Source organism: Kogia breviceps, chromosome 10 (genome assembly GCF_026419965.1).
Source record: "Kogia breviceps isolate mKogBre1 chromosome 10, mKogBre1 haplotype 1, whole genome shotgun sequence".
Classification (NCBI taxonomy): Eukaryota; Metazoa; Chordata; class Mammalia; order Artiodactyla; family Physeteridae; genus Kogia; species Kogia breviceps.
In genome coordinates this window covers 43,520,395-43,539,458 of record NC_081319.1, presented here as the reverse complement: position 1 = coordinate 43,539,458, position 19,064 = coordinate 43,520,395, and the positions used below count along the sequence as shown (strand labels likewise).

At 44.6% G+C, this 19,064-nt stretch overlaps 1 protein-coding gene across 1 annotated transcript in view; it reads left to right on the top strand.

The window, feature by feature from the left end:
• Positions 1–19,064, top strand: part of SCN10A (sodium voltage-gated channel alpha subunit 10) — a 90,450-nt gene that overhangs the window by 49,946 nt on the left and 21,440 nt on the right. Inside the window, exons 14-20 of the mRNA XM_059077131.2 lie at positions 8–116; positions 2,217–2,455; positions 5,094–5,267; positions 12,445–12,804; positions 14,941–15,387; positions 16,726–16,866; positions 18,482–18,605. Of these exons, the coding sequence (XP_058933114.1) occupies positions 8–116; positions 2,217–2,455; positions 5,094–5,267; positions 12,445–12,804; positions 14,941–15,387; positions 16,726–16,866; positions 18,482–18,605 (1,594 nt within the window). The remainder of the gene's footprint in view (positions 1–7; positions 117–2,216; positions 2,456–5,093; positions 5,268–12,444; positions 12,805–14,940; positions 15,388–16,725; positions 16,867–18,481; positions 18,606–19,064) is intronic.

Genomic DNA, 19,064 nt, shown 5'->3' with positions numbered 1-19,064 from the left:
CCAGCAGGCATCTGACGCAGGACAGAAGACTTACTTGACAGCAGAATACTTGAACAAACCTTTCCGAGCCCAAAGGGCAATGAGTGTTGTCAGTACCATGACCTCTGTCCTCGAGGGTAAGTATTGCTCATTGGAACTTCCATTCACTGTGCCATGAGGAGTCCCCATATGAGCAGAGATGCGATGCCCCAAACCTGTGTCAAAGGGCACCCATCTCTGTGTCCTGGGATACTCCTCATTTTTATGCCTTTGTCCCCATTACCCTTTATCAGTGTGGTTTTTAAAATGTGGATAAATTTTCAAAAATGATAGAATCCAATGAATGAAATGCTCTAGTTCATTTCTTGTTCAAATTAACATCTGTTTCATATGTATTCACAAAACTAGATTTTAAAAAGTGATCCAGCAGGCACAGAGAATTTCAAGCTACCACTCAGGTATGCAAGAAATTTAACAGTCTTTAATTTTCAAACATGGAATAATTGTTCCCATGTGTTTCATGGCAGTGACTTTTATGGTTATAACTTACTTTCTGTCTCAAGCTCATGCTGAACATTAGAAGGCAACTTAAGTAAATTAATCCTTCAGTTTAACTAAATCCTTGTCAATTCAGGGTTCCATCAATCAGGTGGGAATCCACTCAGCCTCCCCAGGGATGGAACTAAATTCTAACTGCTTACACCAAGCCACAGGGTGGAGGAAGAGAATGGACACCTGGCACTCAAGTACCAAAGAGCACGGCTATATCCTTCTCACCCTGAGTATAAGACCTGTCTTCTTATCCAGGCTTTCTTTTGCCTCAGGGCATGGAAAACATGGCCTTAGTTATATCCAGTTATTCATCTCCTTTGGACAAATTTAAAATATCCTGAGCTGGAGGATGGAGAAAGGAGTATGGATGGTGTGTCCCTGAGAAGGGGCCCTGTGTGCTCTCCTCCCAGCCCTGGGCTGAATTCTAACTGCAGGGGAGGGCATGGTGGACAACAGACAACAACAACAACAAAATATTTGAGGGATTTGAAAACAGAGCCAATCTGTACCTTACTTTCTAGGTGAAGCCGGAGGCGGCAAGTCTTAGACAGAGACCCTCATGCCTAGCATGACACAGAAACTGTAGGGTAGAATGGGCCAGTAATGTACCTGGGTAGAGAAGAACTGAGGCAGCCTCAAAGGGTGCCCTTTGGCCCCAGCATGACAGGAGAGTATCTGGATGATCACCTTGTTCCCACTGAAGGCTGCAGAGGAGATGAGTGAGAGGCAAAGATGCAACAGCCATCTCCATGGCTCTCCCACCACCAATGACCAGATGGGAACATTGATGACTCAAGTGAAATACACTTGGCAATGACTTAGGACCAGCTCAACCCTCCACCAACCTTCAGCTCCCCAGAACTCAGACACAACTTCAGATAATGAAGTAGTAGCAGACGTTGAATTAACCAAAACAAAGTCCCCTGGTTGGAGACTTGAAGTATAAATTTAATTCAGTTACGGGAGAAAAAACCCCGTAAGCTACATTTCTTGCATAACTGAGTTTGTGTTTTGAGAAATGTGTACCTATTCTAGTAACAACAGTATTGTTTGTTATTTTTGCTCATGGATAACTATTTAATAATTACTCATCAGCAGAGAGTGAGGATTAGAGAGGTGGAGGAGGAGGGAGAGGTTGGAGGAGAGGGAAGGTAGAGAGAAATGCTGGTCTGGAAGATTGAAGAAGTGAAATGGAGAAACATGGCAGGATTTCTGGGCAGTGACAAGCTGGGACCAGTCAGCGTGGTTGTGGGTTTTTTCCAACCAGGTTCAGTTGGTTGGGTGCAGGTACAGAGTCATCTCCATGTTGGGTTTATTCAGAGTTGGGGTTGTGCCAGGCAAGTACAATGGAGGGGGGAGAGGGCAAGGGAACTGAGGTGTCTGCAAGGGAGTATCAAGGGGGTGGACATGAAATGTAAGCTGGGTAAGTTGAGAAGCAAAGACATGACCTATGCGATGGATGGTTAAAAAGTGTACGGTCCATGGTTTGGAGGACTGAATGGGGACAGAGGTTGGGTTGCAGTTGCTAGACTACAGGGGCTCCAAAAGGAGGAAAAGGGTGAGGGCTGAAGTGGAGATGGGAGGTGGTAGTTATAAGTAATGACAAGGTCTAGAGGCTGGCCATGGGGTGGGGGTCTGAGTCCATGCCCGGCTGACAGCTGTCATTGACCACACCTGTGATGCAGAACTCGAGGAGTCTAAACAGATGTGCCCACCCTGCTTGACCAGCTTGGCTCAGAAATATCTGATCTGGGATTGCTGCCACATGTGGGTGAAGCTTAAGACCCTTCTCTTCGCGATTGTGACGGACCCCTTTGCAGAGCTCACAATCACCCTGTGCATTGTGGTGAACACCATCTTCATGGCCATGGAGCACTACGGCATGAGTCCCACTTTCGAAGCCATGCTCCAGATTGGCAACATTGTGAGTGCCCTGGCAGCCACTGCCTGTGCTGTCAGAGCTGTGGGGCTCTGGGTGGGGTAGCAGCATGCCCTCATTCACTGGAGTGTTGATCTTGCTGACAGAGAGCAGTGTGGGAGATGTGTAGACACTGAGTGCAGGAAGTCAAGTCTGGAGGACCAGGCTGAGAGGCTGGGAATTGCTTTGGGATGAACGAGCACAGGGAAGTAGAGAGAGAGAGCCCTGACCTAGGGGCAGCTAGCCCCGCCTTTACGGAGCTTAGGACAGCCACCTGAATTCTCAGCATTGCAGCTGCCACTACCTCGAAATGATGATAAATGCCACTTTCCCATCTAAAGACAACCTATGGACTTGCAAATTTCCTTCCAATTTTATTGCTTTTGTGACTGCAAAACACAATGTCTATGGTTTTTCAATGCTGTCATTTAAGTGCAGAAGGGTGAGGGAGGGAGGGGAAGATAATGAGAGAGAGGGAACCTGGGATCATGCTTGCTGTTATCACAAAAGTGTCAGGGAGTCAGAACTTTTTAAAAAATCTGGTTCAGACAGGACTTTCCTTTAAATTTTCCTCTATAACTTTGTAGTATAATTTTTTTGAACAAGACAGAGTCCATACTGGATTTCCCTACATGCTGAGTAAAGTGTCAGACTCAGAGGAGAACTGTCCTCAGCCTATGCCCCACAGGAACAGTGACGATAGCCAACTTTATTTGATCACCTACTCAAGACCAGATATGCTTCTCATGGGTTATCTCATGGTATTGTCACAAAACCCTGATATGGTAGGTACTATTATTATCCCCTTTCACAGATGGAAAAACGGAGGCACGGGAGGTTAACTAATTTGCCCAGGGTCCTAGAGGTGAGTAAGTGACAACATCGAGATTTGAACCCAGGCCAACTGGCTCTGAAGCTCACACCTCTCAACTCCTGGGTGCTAAACCCCATCACAGGACCTGCTAGAGTGTGTGTGTGTGTGTGTGTGTGTGTGCACATGCGTGTGTGTGTGTGTGTGTGCACATGCACACAAGAAAAGCAGAAGCTGTGAAGGTCAGGGTCCTGCCTCCATGTCCACACCACTGTCCACTCCACTGTAGGTGGCTTACTAGGTCCACCAGGACCATACAGCTCTTCTAACTCCTTGTAGGCTTCAGACTTAGGTGGAAGGAGGGGTCCCAGAGGAAATGTGACTGCTCTTCTCTAGAAATCTCCCCCTTTCCCAGAATCCAGGGATGTGAAAATGATGCCAGTAGGTTCTGGGATACTGTGGAGCTAGCATGCCTTACGTTTCAGCAGCACCTAGGCTAAGAGGACACATTCTATGTAAAGTTGATATGAAAAGGGGAAATGGAAAGAGAAGGGAGAGCTTATGGCCAAGAAGTCGTCATAGATCCCAAAGGGTCCAATGGAAGAGACCTGTGAGCCCGCACCTTGTTTTACAGTTGGAGAAGTTGAGGCAAGAAAGACCAAAGGCCTTTACCACTGTGACAGAGCCCAGTGCCATTTTTTAAAAAGAAAGAAAGGCAGGCACTGTGTGGTGCTTTTGATGAGTCAGGTGCTTTATAAGTGTTATCTCAGCATCACAACGCACCATGAGGTTATCACCACCCTCGCAGCACAAAAGAGAGCCTTAAGACTCAGAGAGGTTCAGTGTCCTGCCCAAGGTAGCACAGGTGGGGAAGGTGGAGCCAGAGGTGACCCAGGTCTCTCTAGGGCACAGGACCTCACCGCCCCACCCCCACACCATGCTGACTTGCCTACAAAGGGCACTCAGTAGATGCTCTTTGCATCTCACAGTTGCCGTCTTGTGGCATCAGTCAAGTCCCTTAAACTCTTAGCCACTTCCTTCTCTGTAAAAGGGATGTAACTACCTCTGTTTCCCAGGCTGGCGAGAAGCTCTGATGAGAACAAATGAGAGAAAAACACCTGGCTCTGGTCTTTGGTTTCTTCCTTACCTGTCACCCTTCCCTGCTGGTTGTTGTGTGACCCAAGACTGGCCCTGACTTCTCTCAATGCCAGAATTCTATCCTGTTTAAGACCATTAAAGATACTCAGAGCTGAAAGAATCTTAGAGACAATGTATTATTATTGTTCTTACTAATAGCTATTATTGGTTAATGAAGTACTGTCTGCCAGGACCTTTGCTAAGAATTGTGTATGCATTATCTCACTTAAAGCCCATTATACAGATGAGGAAATTGAGGTAGAGAGGATGCACTCCTTGTCCAAGCTTATACAAGCTAGGAATGGTTGAGTTGACATTTTTCTCTGGGTCTGTGTTGCCCCATGATCCCTGCTTTTAAACTACTGAACCAGACTGACTTCTCATTTACATAATTATATAATAATTATTATCCTAATGATTACCCACTTACTCCGTGTCCAACACCATTCAAACGGAAACACTGAAGCATGGAAACACTAACATGTATTCCCTGAGCACTGGTCCAGAGATTTCTCTCTGCTGCCACACTGAGTGTTCCCATCCCCAATCCATCAGGAGCCTGCAGATAATATAGAAACAGAATAAAAACGAGGTAAAGGGATTTGCCACTTTATAAACACATTTTCCCCCTGCTCTATTTGTCATTGTACCCCGACCCCACAGACCCTGCTGAGATGGATCTGTTTCTGTCCGCAGGTCTTTACCGTGTTTTTTACTGCTGAAATGGTCTTCAAAATCATAGCATTCGATCCCTACTATTACTTCCAGAAGAAGTGGAACATCTTTGACTGCATCATCGTCACAGTGAGCCTGATAGAGCTGGGTGCGGTCAGGAAGGGAAGCCTGACGGTGCTGCGGACCTTCCGCCTGGTAATGTACTCTCTTGGCAACTTGGGGAACCTCCACGAGGACATCCAAGGAGGCTCCCCACTGGAAATGGACTCTGTCCTTTGGGGACCCCACCAGCCAGCTCCCTCTTCCTCTTCGTTCCCTGTGGGAGGAGGCAGGGCATGGCTCCTGGGAGCCAGAGATGTGGTGCTATGCACTTACTCAAAGTGGGGGTGTGCCCTTTCCTCTCTGGGCCTGGGTCCCCTCATCTGCACTAAGAGGAGACTTCCTAGCACCCTCTTGTTCTCTTACCAAGTAACAGTAAATGATAATCATAACAACCACTGTTTCTTGAGTTCTGACAATCCATGAAGCACAGAGCTAAACCCTTGACATAACATATCTCATTTTATGCTTACATCACCCTGAGAGAGTTGCTTTTACTATCCCCACAGATAGATGAGGGAAACTGAGACAGAGTGGTTAAATGGTGGCCCAAAGTCTCCCTGCTGCTGAGTGAGCCTCAGACCTGCACTTCAAAGCCAGGTTGCTTGACTCCAGAGTCCCAGCTCTGATCATCCTCTGATTCCCTTGGTCCCCAAATCACAGCCCCAATGTCTCACCCAACTCAAAAACTGCCCCCTGGGCTTCCCTGGTGGCGCAGTGGTTGAGGGTCCGCCTGCTGTTGCAGGGGAGCCTCCTACTAGCCTCCCGTCCTGGCTCTTCTCCCAACTCAGCTCCAGGACTCCTTCTGCAGAATGGGTTCCCTTATTCTTAACAAAAGAGATGTCCCCCTGATGTCTGTGTCTGTAAGGCAAGTCACCCACCTTGTTTTATTTCTTCAAGAATATTGTGGCCCCTGCACTTCATTTTAGAATCAACTTGCCAAGTTACATACCCACATACACACAAAATTGTTGGGTTTGGGTTTTTTTTTTTCTATTAGGACTGCAGTAATTTATAGATCAGTTTGGGAAGAAATATAACCTTTATGTATGTAGTCTTCTGATCCACAAAATGGCACACAATCTATTTATTTCAGTCTTTCAATAGTTTTATAATTTCTCCATAAGGGACTTCCTGCATATCTTTTGCTAGATTTATTCCTAGATCTTCCCTAGTTCATTACGCTAGTTCAAATGAAACCTCTTTTTAAATGTTCTTTTCTGGGGTTTGGGTTATTATTATTATTTTTTTTGCTAGCACTTTGCTATGTAATATTTTTGGATCCAGATAGCTCTGTTATTAATTCTCATGATTTATCTATGCAATCTTTTAAATTTGTTAACAGAATCATATCATTTGCAAATGATGAGTTTTGTTGCTTCTTTTCTAATCCTTATACAATTTGGTTCTTTTTATTACATTTCTGTGCTGGTTAGGACATCCAGTCCACTGTAGAAAAGATATGTTAATAGCACACATTTTTGCTGTTTTCCTGATCTCAAAGAAAATGTTTTCAGTATTTCAGCAAGTCTGATATTTGTGGCAGGATTTTTAAGAAGATGTTTTTTAAAACTAATTTATCAGTTTAGGAAGTTCTCTTTTGTTAAGAATATTAATCATAAATGGATGTTTAATTTTATCAGACAATTGTTCTGCATGATTAAGATAATCACATGATTTTCTCTAATCTGTTAAAGCGGTGAATTATGCTAATTGATTTTCTAATGTTAAATAAACTTTGCATTCCTGGGATAAATCCAACTTGATCATGATACATTTTTTATACATTGGAAGATTCAGTTTGCTAATAATTTTTAATAATTTTTGCCTCCATATTGATCAGTAATATTTGGCCTGTAATTTTCCTTACTTGCATTGTCCTTGCTAGGTTTTAGTATCTAGGCATCAAGGTTATGCTAATCTCTGTAAAAAGAAGTGAGGAATATTCCTATTCTTCTACACCCAATCTTTGGGTAAGACTGGAATTATTGTTTCTTGTAAGTTTGGTAGAATTCACTAATTAAGCCATCTGTAAGTCAAGATTTTTCATTACTGATTTAATTTTCTTAATGGCTGTGAAACTACTCAGATTTTCAATTTCTCAAATTGGTTTTGGTAAGTTATATTTTTCTAAAAAAATTTCCTCCTTATCTAAATTTTTAATTTTATTGACATTAAGTTGTATATGCTATGTTGTTACATTTTAATGCTCCATATCACATGTACTTATGTTATCCTTTTCTTTCTTTAAAAATAGTGATTTGTGCTTTCTTTTATCTATTTTTATTAGTCTCGCCAAAGATCATCAATTTAATGTCTTTTCAAAGAACCATCTATTAGCTTGTTGATCCTCTCTACTTCATTGATGTTTTCTATTTCAATTAATCCTGCATCTTAATTGCAGCTTCCGTTCCACATATTTTATTCTTTACTAACTTCTTAGGACGGAATTTTCAGCCTATTTCCTTTTCCAATATATTCATTGAAGACTTCAACTTCCTTCTAAGAACTGCTTTAATATGTAGATTTTTCCTTATTTTATTTATTTATTTTTAAATAAATTTATTTATTTATTTTTGGCTGAATTGGGTCTGTTGCTATGCGCAGGCTTTCTCTAGTTGCGGCAAGTGGGGGCTACTCTTCGTCGTGGTGCACGGGCTTCTCATTGTGGTGGCTTCTCTTGTGGAGCACGGGCTCTAGGTGTGTGAGCTCAGTAGTTGTGGCTCGTGGGCTCTAGAGCACCGGCTCGGTAGTTGTGGCACACGGGCTTAGTTACTCCACGGCATGTGGGATCCTCCTGGACCAGGACTCGAGCCCGTGTCCCCGGCATTGGTAGGCGGATGCTTAACCACTGTGCCACCAGGGAAGGCCCAGAATTGTCCTTATTGTTTGGTTCTAAATATTTCCTTATTTCAAATTTGATTTATCCTTTGACTCAAAGGCTAATTAGAAGCATGGTTCTTTATTTTGAAATGTATGTGATATTTCTAGTTATCTTTATGCCGTTGAGTTCTAGCTTAATTGTATTATACTCAGAAAATATACACTGTATGATTTTAATGCTTTGAAATTTATTAATAATCTCATTTTGGCTCAGCATAGTGAAAATGTTCCTTATGCACTTGAAAAGAATGCATCTTCTGCAGTTGTAGGGTGCAATACTCTGCATATATATCCATTGGGTAGAGAAAGTTCATTGTGTAGTCCAGATATTCTATATCCCTGCTTATTTTTGTCTGCTTGTTTTAGCAATTACTGAGATGGTAGTGTGTAAAAATATCTTTCACCATGATTACGGCATGATGTTTTTCTTTATGGTTCTATCTGGAGGCTCTGTTATTAAATGCATACATATTTTAAGTTATTAATATCTTCCCAGTGGAGCAAAACTTTTATCAGTGAGAATTGACCTTGTTTATCCCTAGAAATGCTTTTTGCCTTAAAAATCTCTTTTGCCTGATGGTAATTAAACAACTCTGTTTTCTTTTAGTTTGGAATTTGCCTGATATATCTTTATCTATCCTTTTACTTCCAGCCTTTGCATATCTTTAAGGTTGTTATATGTCTACTGTAAATAGTATGCAGTCAGATTTTGGATTCTTATTCAATCCACTCTTTGTCTTCTAACTAAAGCATTTAATCTACTTATTTTATTATGAATACTGATATATTTGGATGTGTATCTATCATTATATTCTCGGTTTTCTATTTGTTTCCTCTGTTCTAGCATTTTTGTTCTCTCTCTTCTTGATTTATTTTGAACTGTTTGTTTTTCCTTGTTCCATTTTCCTCCTTTATTGGTTTGGAAACTAAATACTCTGTTTTTATTCTTTGAGTGGTTACCTTAGAAATGACAGCATGTATTTTTAACTTAAAGTCAAAAGTTAGCTAAAATCTTTACTTTTCAAGACAACTTTTTATTCCAGTTACCCCTTCCCAACTTACTATCGTGTTAATTATTTTAATTTTATCTTTTTATCTTTTTAAAAAGCTCTATGACTTAATTGATGATAAATAATTCCAGATTTATACATACACTACTGAAGATTCAGTAGCTTAGCCCAATACAGGTTTTTTCCTCACTCATGTCATAGTCTGATGCAAGCCAGTCAGCTCTAGGTGGGACTCCTTCTAGAAGTGACTGTGCCATATCTGAAGGCCTGTACAACCTCAAATCTTGCCTCCTGCTTGTGGAAAGATGGCAAAGTTTACACAGTCAAAAGCTTTTTTAGTCAGGGCTCATGGTTTCTTTTGCAATACAATTCCTTCAAAACTTAGATGGTTTCAGACCTCTGTGTGTGTTATACATCCAGAGTGCTTTCTTTGACAAAGTTCTCAGTTCCACTTTGTTTCTTTGCTCTCTTGTCCCCCTGCCTCTCTCTGCCTCAAATGGTGGCTACACCATTAATAGCATCTTTGCTAAGATGTGCTTCATTTCACTGAAAAATTTAGCTGGTCTTGAACACATAAAGACGTAATCCCATTGCTCAGTCTTTGAGATCTAAAGCAATGTACTTCCCTAAACCTTCAAGACTCTAAACTTCTGGATTATTTTATTTTATTTAAGTATAGTTGATTTGGAATGTTGTGTTAATTTCTGCTGTACAGCAAAGTGACTCAGTTATACATTAAACTTCTGGTTTCTATTTCCTTTTATTTCTTATCAATCAACCAAATATTCCCTGAACTCATCTCTTTCTTGTAATGTCTTGACAAACGTAACCAACTACGACTGACACATGATACCTAAGGTTCTTTTTACAGACCCTTTGCCTAGCGCTACTGGCTCATGATCTGCCCCAGAATTATTGCAGACAATCATTTTCCCCCTGCAACACAGATCAACACTTTGCAAGGATTCTTCTATCAGTTTTCTTGTTGTATACCACGTGATCGCTAAGCCAGTGCCACATATCCGATGTGTTGAAATGGCTCTCTGCAATGTACCAATTTCTACATTACTCAAGAGAAGTACAACTAGTTGTAATGACAATCTCTAAATCTGTGAGTTAACATAATAGAGGTTTATGTTTACAGCATATTCAGTGCTGGTTAGGAAACTCTCCTGGTTTGTCTGCTCCAAGTAGTGACTCAGTGACTCAGGATGGTGTGATGTCACCACCATCTTCAATGGGTGGCCTCCATGGTGGCCATGGGAGGGGAAGAGAAAGTGCATGATGTTTTATGGCTCTGCCTGAAAGTACTGTACATTACTTCTGTCTCCATCTCCATTTCATCAGCCAGAACCCAATAATATGACCTCAACTATTTGCAAGTAAAGTGGGAAAACAGTCTTCCTTTGTGTCTGAGAGGAGTAAAAGTGAATGGTGACCATATAGCCAGTCTCTGCCCTACCCCGTGAAACTTTACTGTTGTGTCCATTCAATGTTTGTTTAGATTCACTCTCATACTTAGCACTTCCTTGCTGTTTATCCATTCTTGCTCATAATACGTTCCTTCTGGGATCACTTTCTTTCCGCCTGAAGTACATCATTTAGAATCTCTTTCAGTGAGTGCCTTCTGTCAGTAACCTCTCTCAGTTTTATCTAAAATTTGCCATTCAATTTGCCCTTGTCTTTTTTTTCTTTTGAATTTGGTTGTGCCAGCAGGAGGGCTCCTTAGTTGCTGCTCGCTGGCTCCTTGGTTGTGGCATGCATGTGGGATTTGGTTTCCTGACCAGGGATCGAACCCAGGCCCCCTGCATTGGGAGCACAGAGTCTTAACCACTGCACCACCAGGGAAGTCCCATGCCCTTGTCTTGAGAGATATTTCTTATGGTATCTTGCCTTAATGGTGCGAGAAATTCCTGTTATACTGTCTACCTTAGGCAGCCCTGGGATGTGTTTCCTGCTTGCTGTGCCTCATGAGACCATTAAAACTTATGCTCAGATTCATCAGTTTTGCAAATGTCTTCAGAGAAAAGCTGACTTCAGCAATCTGTTTATATCTCTGAATTCCCATAGTTATTTAATTTTTGGCTAAAGAATTACTTACTTTATTGACAGATCATTAATGCACTTAAGATTTTATTATCTAGCATTTTTAGTAACTTTTTGATGGAAAGGGGAACCCAAGGGGGACCCAATATAGTCTACCATATTACTCCATCTTCTGATATTCTTCACAAGTTCGAGGCCCATTTCATCACCAAGTGGTGACCTCCTCAGTAGAGGTCAGATATTAGACTTACCTCGCATTCTATTCCAAAAGTAAAGCATCCTCATGAAAATAAGTTCCAGATTAGATCTAAGGTGGATATAGACCACCCCCATCACAAAGAAAAATACTTATGGAGCTTCCTGCATGAGAGGATTAAACCTTGGGACTTATTGCTGTGTTGGGTGATAAAACTGCTGCTACTGTGTCCAGCACAGCATCCCAGCTCCGTGGCCAGAGCCTGGCTCTTAGTAAGGGCTCCATAAATATCCCATGACAGCTGAGCTCACATATTTCTTTCTAACAAATTAGAGAACCACACAAATGTATTTTTTAAATGTTTAGACATCTTTATGCATGGTGCTTTTGTACTCCTGTGGGACTTAGCACATTTGGGTTGACAGTGAAGACTTTCTGGGTCTTTGCCTTATCTCTGCAACTAAACCGTTAGTTCCATGAGGACAGGAGTCCACAGACTTCTCTCCATATACCTCACAGGCTAGTACAGTGCTATGTATGTGCGTGGCTGGTGTCCAACAAAGTAGGTAGTTTGGTTGGTCAACTAAATAAGCATATGAATCCCAGGTTCATGAAATCACAGATACTTGCCATTTCAGAGATGGTGGGGGTAAAAGATGTTGTCCAAGGCCTCAGGATGAGAAGTGCCCCAAGATGATGGGTAGTCAATACCTCTCAAATGCAGTGGGTTGTGCCCTACCTGCAGGAAGCTAGCCTCTCTTCAGGTCAAAGGTGGGCTCTTCTCACACATTTATGAGCTCCATCATACCCCATTCCACTGCACAGAATAGATCTACATTCAGGAGGCTTGTGGCTATAGAAGAGAGTACATGTCACATGACCAACACCCCAATATGAGACCCCTGACTTTGCCACAGTCAGTGGAGCACATTAGTAGTACATAGGGACCATAGAGGGTTGGTCATATTTTTGAGTAACTGGTGACATACGAAGAAAGGTCTTTGAAAGCAGCTTCCCGGGATCAACCCATGTTAATGGAATGAGCTACCTTGTGCTTTTTTTGTTTCTGGCCAAGACTTGAGATGAACGGTGATGGAAGCAGCCACCAGGACCTGACACAGTCTCTGTTTCTCTGCAGCTGCGGGTCTTCAAGCTGGCCAAGTCATGGCCGACCTTAAACATGCTCATCAAGATCATCGGCAACTCGGTGGGGGCTCTGGGGAACCTCACCTTCATCTTGGCCATCATTGTCTTCGTCTTTGCTCTGATTGGCAAGCAGCTCCTTGGGGACAACTTCCGTGACAACCGGCGCAAAATCTCAGCACCCAATGAAGAATGGCCACGCTGGCACATGCACGACTTCTTCCACTCCTTCCTCATCGTCTTCCGGATCCTCTGTGGAGAGTGGATTGAGAACATGTGGGCTTGCATGGAAGTCGGCCAGAAGTCCATCTGCCTCATCCTTTTCTTGACGGTTATGGTGCTGGGCAACCTGGTGGTGAGTGCATGGGCAATGCAGGAGACTTCCATGTTATCCTAGAAAGTTTGACATTGCACATGTCTTGCCCACATTGTACCTTCCTGACTGAAAAGTCTTCACACTTTTCCAAGCTGTGTGGGACACATAAGAACTATCTGTTGGGAAGCAGCTGGAATAAGCCCATATGACAGAGTAGGAAAGACCTGATGTAGAATCCCAGCTCCACCTCTAGTAAAGTTGGGTGACCCAGCACAAGAGACAATCTCCCAAGCTTTAATTTCGTTAAAATCAAGAAAATAGTTCTTACTTATGGGCTTACTGGGAGAATTAAATTACAGGAACAACATACACAAATTGCCTAGTGCAGTTTCTGGGCCAAAGAAGTTGTTGAAGGAAAATTTCCCTTCCCCATTCTAGGGTTCTCAGAAGGTATTTCTGTGGGAGGGGGAGTAGAGTTACATAGGTTCTAGCTAGGAGCAGGAGGGGAGGCACAATGGGACAAGAGGAAGGAGAGGAGCTGGATCATGGACAACATACAACGCCATGACAATAACAAAATCCACTCTCAGGTTTGGGGGGAGCACCTCTGGAGGCCTTTCTCCCAGTTGGCCCCAGCACCCCTTCTCTGGCCCAGTCTGGCTTCTTGTCCTCAGTTGTCTCCACTCCCTCAAGTTCTGGGTGCCTTTGCTCTCCCAGCCTTGACCAGGGTGAGGGGAGGGTGTTATTTTTAGGAACCCCTTTCTTTTTTTTTTAGTTGAGGTATAGTTGATTTACAATATCGTGTTATCTCTGAGGATGCTTTACTTTTGGAATAGAATGCAAGGTAAGTCTAATATCTGCCCTCTACTGAGGAGGTCACCACTTGGTGATGAAATGGGCCTCGAACTTGTGAAGAATATCAGAAGATGGAGTAATATGGTAGACTATATTGGGTTTCAGATGTACAGAATAGCGATTTGGTTTTTTTCCATTATAGATGATTACAAGATGTTGAGTATAATTCCATGTGCTATACTGTAAATCTTTGTTGCTTATCTATTTTATGTATAGTAGTTTGTATCTGTTAATCCCATACTCCTAATTTATCCCTCCACCCTACCTTTCCCCTTCGGTAACCATAAGTTTGTTTTCTATGTCTGTGAGTCTATTCTGTTTCTGTTTTGTATATAAATTCATTTGTATTATTTTTTAGATTCCACATATAAGTGATATCATATAGTAATTTTCTTTCTCTGTCTGACTTATTTCACTAAGCATTATATTCTCTAGGTCCATCCATGTTGTTGCAAATGGCAGTATTTCATTCTTTTTTATGGCTGAGTAATATTCCATTGTATATATAGACCACATCTTCTTAAGCTAGTCATCTATTGATGGGCACTTGGGTTACTTCCATGTCTTGCAGGAGCCCCTTTCTTATTGCTCTGGAAGTCAACCAACTTGAATTCTTTTCCCGTAAGAATTTTACAGATAAGAGAAAGCTAAACCAAGAGAGAGGATGAAAAAACAAATCCAGACTCTTCAAAGTCTTTCCCAACAGGGTCCCTGAGCCAAAGGTGCCTTTTGCCTGCTCTCCTGAGTAGGGGGCTGGACAAAACTCCTTTCTTCCAGGCTGAGCTCCCCATCCCTTCAGTGTCACAGAGGCCCCTGACCCTGAGGCAGGAAGTTTGCCTCTCCGAGCACTTTTACATCCTTGTGCCATTTCCTCTTCACAGCCACTCTGACAGGTAGGGGGTCCCCACTCCCTGCTTAAGGGGGAAGGACACGAAGTCGGAAGCAGCGAGGAGATGTGCCCAGGATTCCAGAGTGGGCAGTAGAACCCAGGATATGGCTAATGAGGGTGGTCCTGGGCAGGCCCATGCCTGCTTCTCTCTGTTGTCCCTGAATGTCCCTTTGCTCAGCAGGGGTGACCCTCCTCTATGGTGGAGAATGTGCTGCCAAGCCTTATCCATGTGAAGCAAGTTGCTTGGGGCATCCCCGAGGTTCCTCTCAGTTGCTGTCAGAATGTCTGTTCCCCCAAGAAGGAAAGCATCTTGGGTGGGCAGGGAGAGGCCCCAGTGTGGCTGTCTTGCCACTCAGCTGCTGACCTGGTGGGCCACGGAGGGGGGTCAGCTCATTGATTGAGTGATCTTCCTTTCCACGCCTTCTCTCCAGGTGCTTAACCTGTTCATTGCCCTGCTGCTGAACTCCTTCAGCACCGACAACCTCACAGCTCCAGAGGAAGATGGGGAGGTGAACAACCTGCAGGTGGCCCTGGCGAGGATCCAGGTTTTAGGCTGGCGCACCAAGAAGGCCCTTTGCAGCTTCCTCAACTGGCCCTTCTTGCTCCCCCGGCCCAAGGCAGAGCCCCAGCTGGTGGTGAAACTCCCACTCTCCACCTCCAAAGCTGAGAACCACATTACTGCTGACACTGCTGCGGGGAGCCCTGGAGGGCTCCTGACTCCCAGAGGCCCCAGGGATGACCACAGTGACTTCATCACCAATCCTAACATATGGGTCTCTGTGCCCATTGCCGAGGGCGAGTCTGACCTCGATGACATGGAGGATGATGATGAGGAAGATGCTCAGAGCACCCAGCAGGAAGTGATCCCCCAAGGGAAGGTGAGAGTTCTCCCACGGGACAGCCACAGGAAGCAGGGAGGGGACTTAGGGCTGGAGTGACAAGGGGCAGTAGGGAAATTTTGATAAAGAGGTTTTCCAACCTCAGGGCTGGCACAGCCTTGAAGAGCCCCAGGCAAGCCTGGCATGAGACCACTTCATATAAGGAAGCACAGGCTATGCCAAGCTTTCTGGAGGAGGTGACATTTAATCAGGGCCTGGAAGGAAAGGGTCAGAATTCACCAGGCAAGCAGGGAGCAGGGGCACTGCTTGAGCCCCAGGCCACTTGGAGTTGCTTGAAATTGTCTTTCACATAGCTGCCCCATTTGCTCCACCCAACCCAGGCTCTGTGCAGGAGGTGCTAATAAGATTGCTCTAAGAACAGGATGTTGTCCAAGAGCAAGTCTCGTCTCATCTTCACCAGCAGCCTAAAAATTCCTAATCATTATGTGACTCATTCATCCAGCTTTTCCTGACAGGGGATGTCACAGGGAAATGACACTTGTTCCTTTGGCACCAAAGAATTTGAACATATTTTCGGGTAATACATATATTTTTAAATGCTTCTCATAGTTCCTTTCTACCTTAAGCTGATAAATCAACCCTCGTTAACCTCTTCTCAGCAACTCAGGGCATGCACATCTCCACAATGTAGGAAGGCAGGGGTACCTGTGGGACCCAGGGACACAGCGCTGCGGGCCAGGCCACTAAGTGGCCTCAGACAGCTGTGCTTTGAGTCTGTAGCTCTCCCCTAGCCTCTGTCCCTTGCAGCTGTCACTGCTCTTGTGTTCCAGCAGCTGCTGTTATCAGCTGCCATATTTTACATGCCTTTGCCTGGGTGACAGCCGAGGGCAGGGCATCACCATCCCCAGAGTAAAGGACATAAACTCTGTGACGCTGTCTCCACTGAGAGTCATTTTCAATTACTTTGGGGGTTCTTGGGGTCTCCAAAGGGCAAAGTTCACTACTACTCTGACCCCTGGACAAGTGATAATGGTCATGGCTAACATCTATGGAGCCAAGCACTGCTTGTGAAGTGCTTCACAAGTATGAACATATTTAGTCATCAAAATAACCAAATGAAGTAGATCTTGCCTTCTCAAGTTTGCAGATGGGAAAAATGAAAATAAGAGAGGTTAAATAACTTGCCTAATGTCACACAACTTGTAAGTAATGACGCCAAACATTACACACAGATCTATCTGGCTGTATGTATGTATGTTTGTTGCATATGTTAGGTCCTTGGCTCTGGCAGATGATGATGTGCAACATCTCTTCAAAGTTAGAATTGGTTAGCTGAGGGTGGGCCCAGGTACCCAAGTTGGGACTTTCTCTCACTAGCAGGAGCAGCTGCAACAAGTTGGGAGATATGAGGACCACCTGCCACCCAGGAGCTCAGGTTCTGGAATGTCCTCTGAGGACCTGGCTCTATACCTAGGTGAGAAGTGGAAAGACGAGGCTCCTGCTCAGGGCCTTACAGAGGTAGGTATGTGAGCTTCCTGGAGAGGTTAAACAGCCTGCCGGACAATGACCAGTGGGATGGAGGGGACTGGAGGATAGGGCTGGGCGTGGGGTATTCCAGACTACACTCAACCGCAGAGCCTCATGTCTCATCTTGGGAATTTTTAAAGTCCTTCCAAACCTCTGGGCTAATTAGCATGATTTCACCGGGAAGAATGAGGTTCCATAGACTGGGGGATGGAGGACCTGTTCCTCAACCTCTGCGCCTCCATGTCTCCATCTGGGAAGCTGAGTGGTAATGGTTACTTGGTAGAATTCTTTTGAAGCTTCATGAGATGCTGCTTGTCAAATGTTTAGCTCCTGCCTGAAATGGAATAAGTGCCCAGAAACTGACAGCCAAGAAAAAAGGAAACAAAAGACAGTGCACAGAGAAAGTTAAGTATCTTTCAGAGACAGCAGATAAAAGTGGGAGTTGCTGTGGGTGAGGAAGTCTTCCCTGTGACCATCTCCCACCTCCCACCCCCGCTTTCTGTTGTCCACACTGTCTTCTCGGGCCCAAAGCAGACTGGTGCCGGGGAGAGGCTATCTGTACTGAGTGCTGTACTGACAGACTTACATAGGCTGAGCAGGAAGAAGATCTTATAAGAGGTAAAAATAAACTTGGTGGTTTCATTACAAATCTTTAAAGAAAACAAGCTACATTGAAAGAGGTATCTCTAAAGATTTAGCATCTGTAATAGCACTGTATTAAATGCAAGAATTTAACTTGACACCTAGCCACTGAGTGCCGATGGTGACAGGCACCGGGTAAGCAAAGATAAGGAAGACATAATTCATCCCAAAGTAATCAAGCCCATCAGCTTGAGGAGTGCCAGCCACTGGCTGTGTGCCTCTGGGCAAGGCTGACCCAGCGGGGTGAGAGAAGAGGGTGGGATGAGAAGGGATTTGAGGGCTCTGGGTGAACACCAGCCTCTTGGTTCCAGTTGGGTGAGGGTTGCCATCTTCTACACATGGAGAACATGTTTCTGCTGAGCATTTGAAGGACTCCCCTGGCTAGTTTTCTCTACTTGCTGTTTTCAGTACACTACCACTGGGGATTGTTTTTGTTTTTGTTTTGATTTTGTCCATGACCCTGGCCAGGCAGAGAGGGTCTGACAGTGACAGATGGGGACCCACCCCACCATTTGGGTCCATTAGCCAAGCGATCAGGTTTACTAATATGAGAGCAGCTTCAGCTCCTAATTGAATTCATCTGGAGACATTACAGGGCTGAAGCTGCCAGGAGGGCAGCAGGGCCCCTGCAGAATTGCTCCATGATTAAATATTCAAGCCCAGTAAAGGCTGAGAGTCTTTATGGGTGTAATTACCATGTCTCGGGCCATCCCCAGCCCTCCATCAGGGGCCTGGAGGTTTAAATCCTCACACAGCTGAACCTCTGGGGCTCTTCAGAGAGCATGACTCTTCTGGGGCTCAGCTGGCAAGGCACCGAAACAGAAGGGATGCCGTGATGGGTCCAGCCCTGAGGGGCTCTCTCTGCATCTCGGAGCTCTGAGCCAGTCGGACCTGTGGTGACAGTGTGCAGATTCACTGGGCCCCTCAGAGAGCTGGGTTCACTGCCGGGGCTTCTGCCCTGCAGGGAGTGGACGACATGAGCTCCTCAGAAGGCAGCACCGTGGACTGCCTGGATCCTGAGGAGATCCTGAGGAAGATCCCTGAGCTGGCGGATGACCTCGATGAACCAGAAGACTGCTTCACAGAAGGTAGAGTGGCAGCCACAGACCTCCTCCACTTGACATTCATTAGGGCCAGAATCCAGCTCAACAAGTACTCATCTGGTCACCTCTGTGTCCAGGGTTCTGGCCTGGGGTCCAGGGGAGACAGGCAAGCAGTGCCCCTTGCTCCTCACTCCCAAGCTTGAGGGCCCAGCATCAAACACAAATGCCAGACTCGCAGTAGCTGAGTGGTGGGATCTGCATCTCATGCCACATCAGACATGGCAAACAGATGCTGTGCCTTCGTCATCACCCTTGAAAACACCTCACTGAGTTATAAACCAGCCCTCTTGAGGTTGAAAGGGAAAAGGTAGCCACCACCATAAACTCTTGACTTGGTACATAAAAGGACCCAGAGGAGGGCCATGATGCATCTGTGTCCCTGCATCTCCTATGTGACTCTTAAAGGCAGAACCTGCATCTTACTCTTCTTTTTCCTCAATGTTT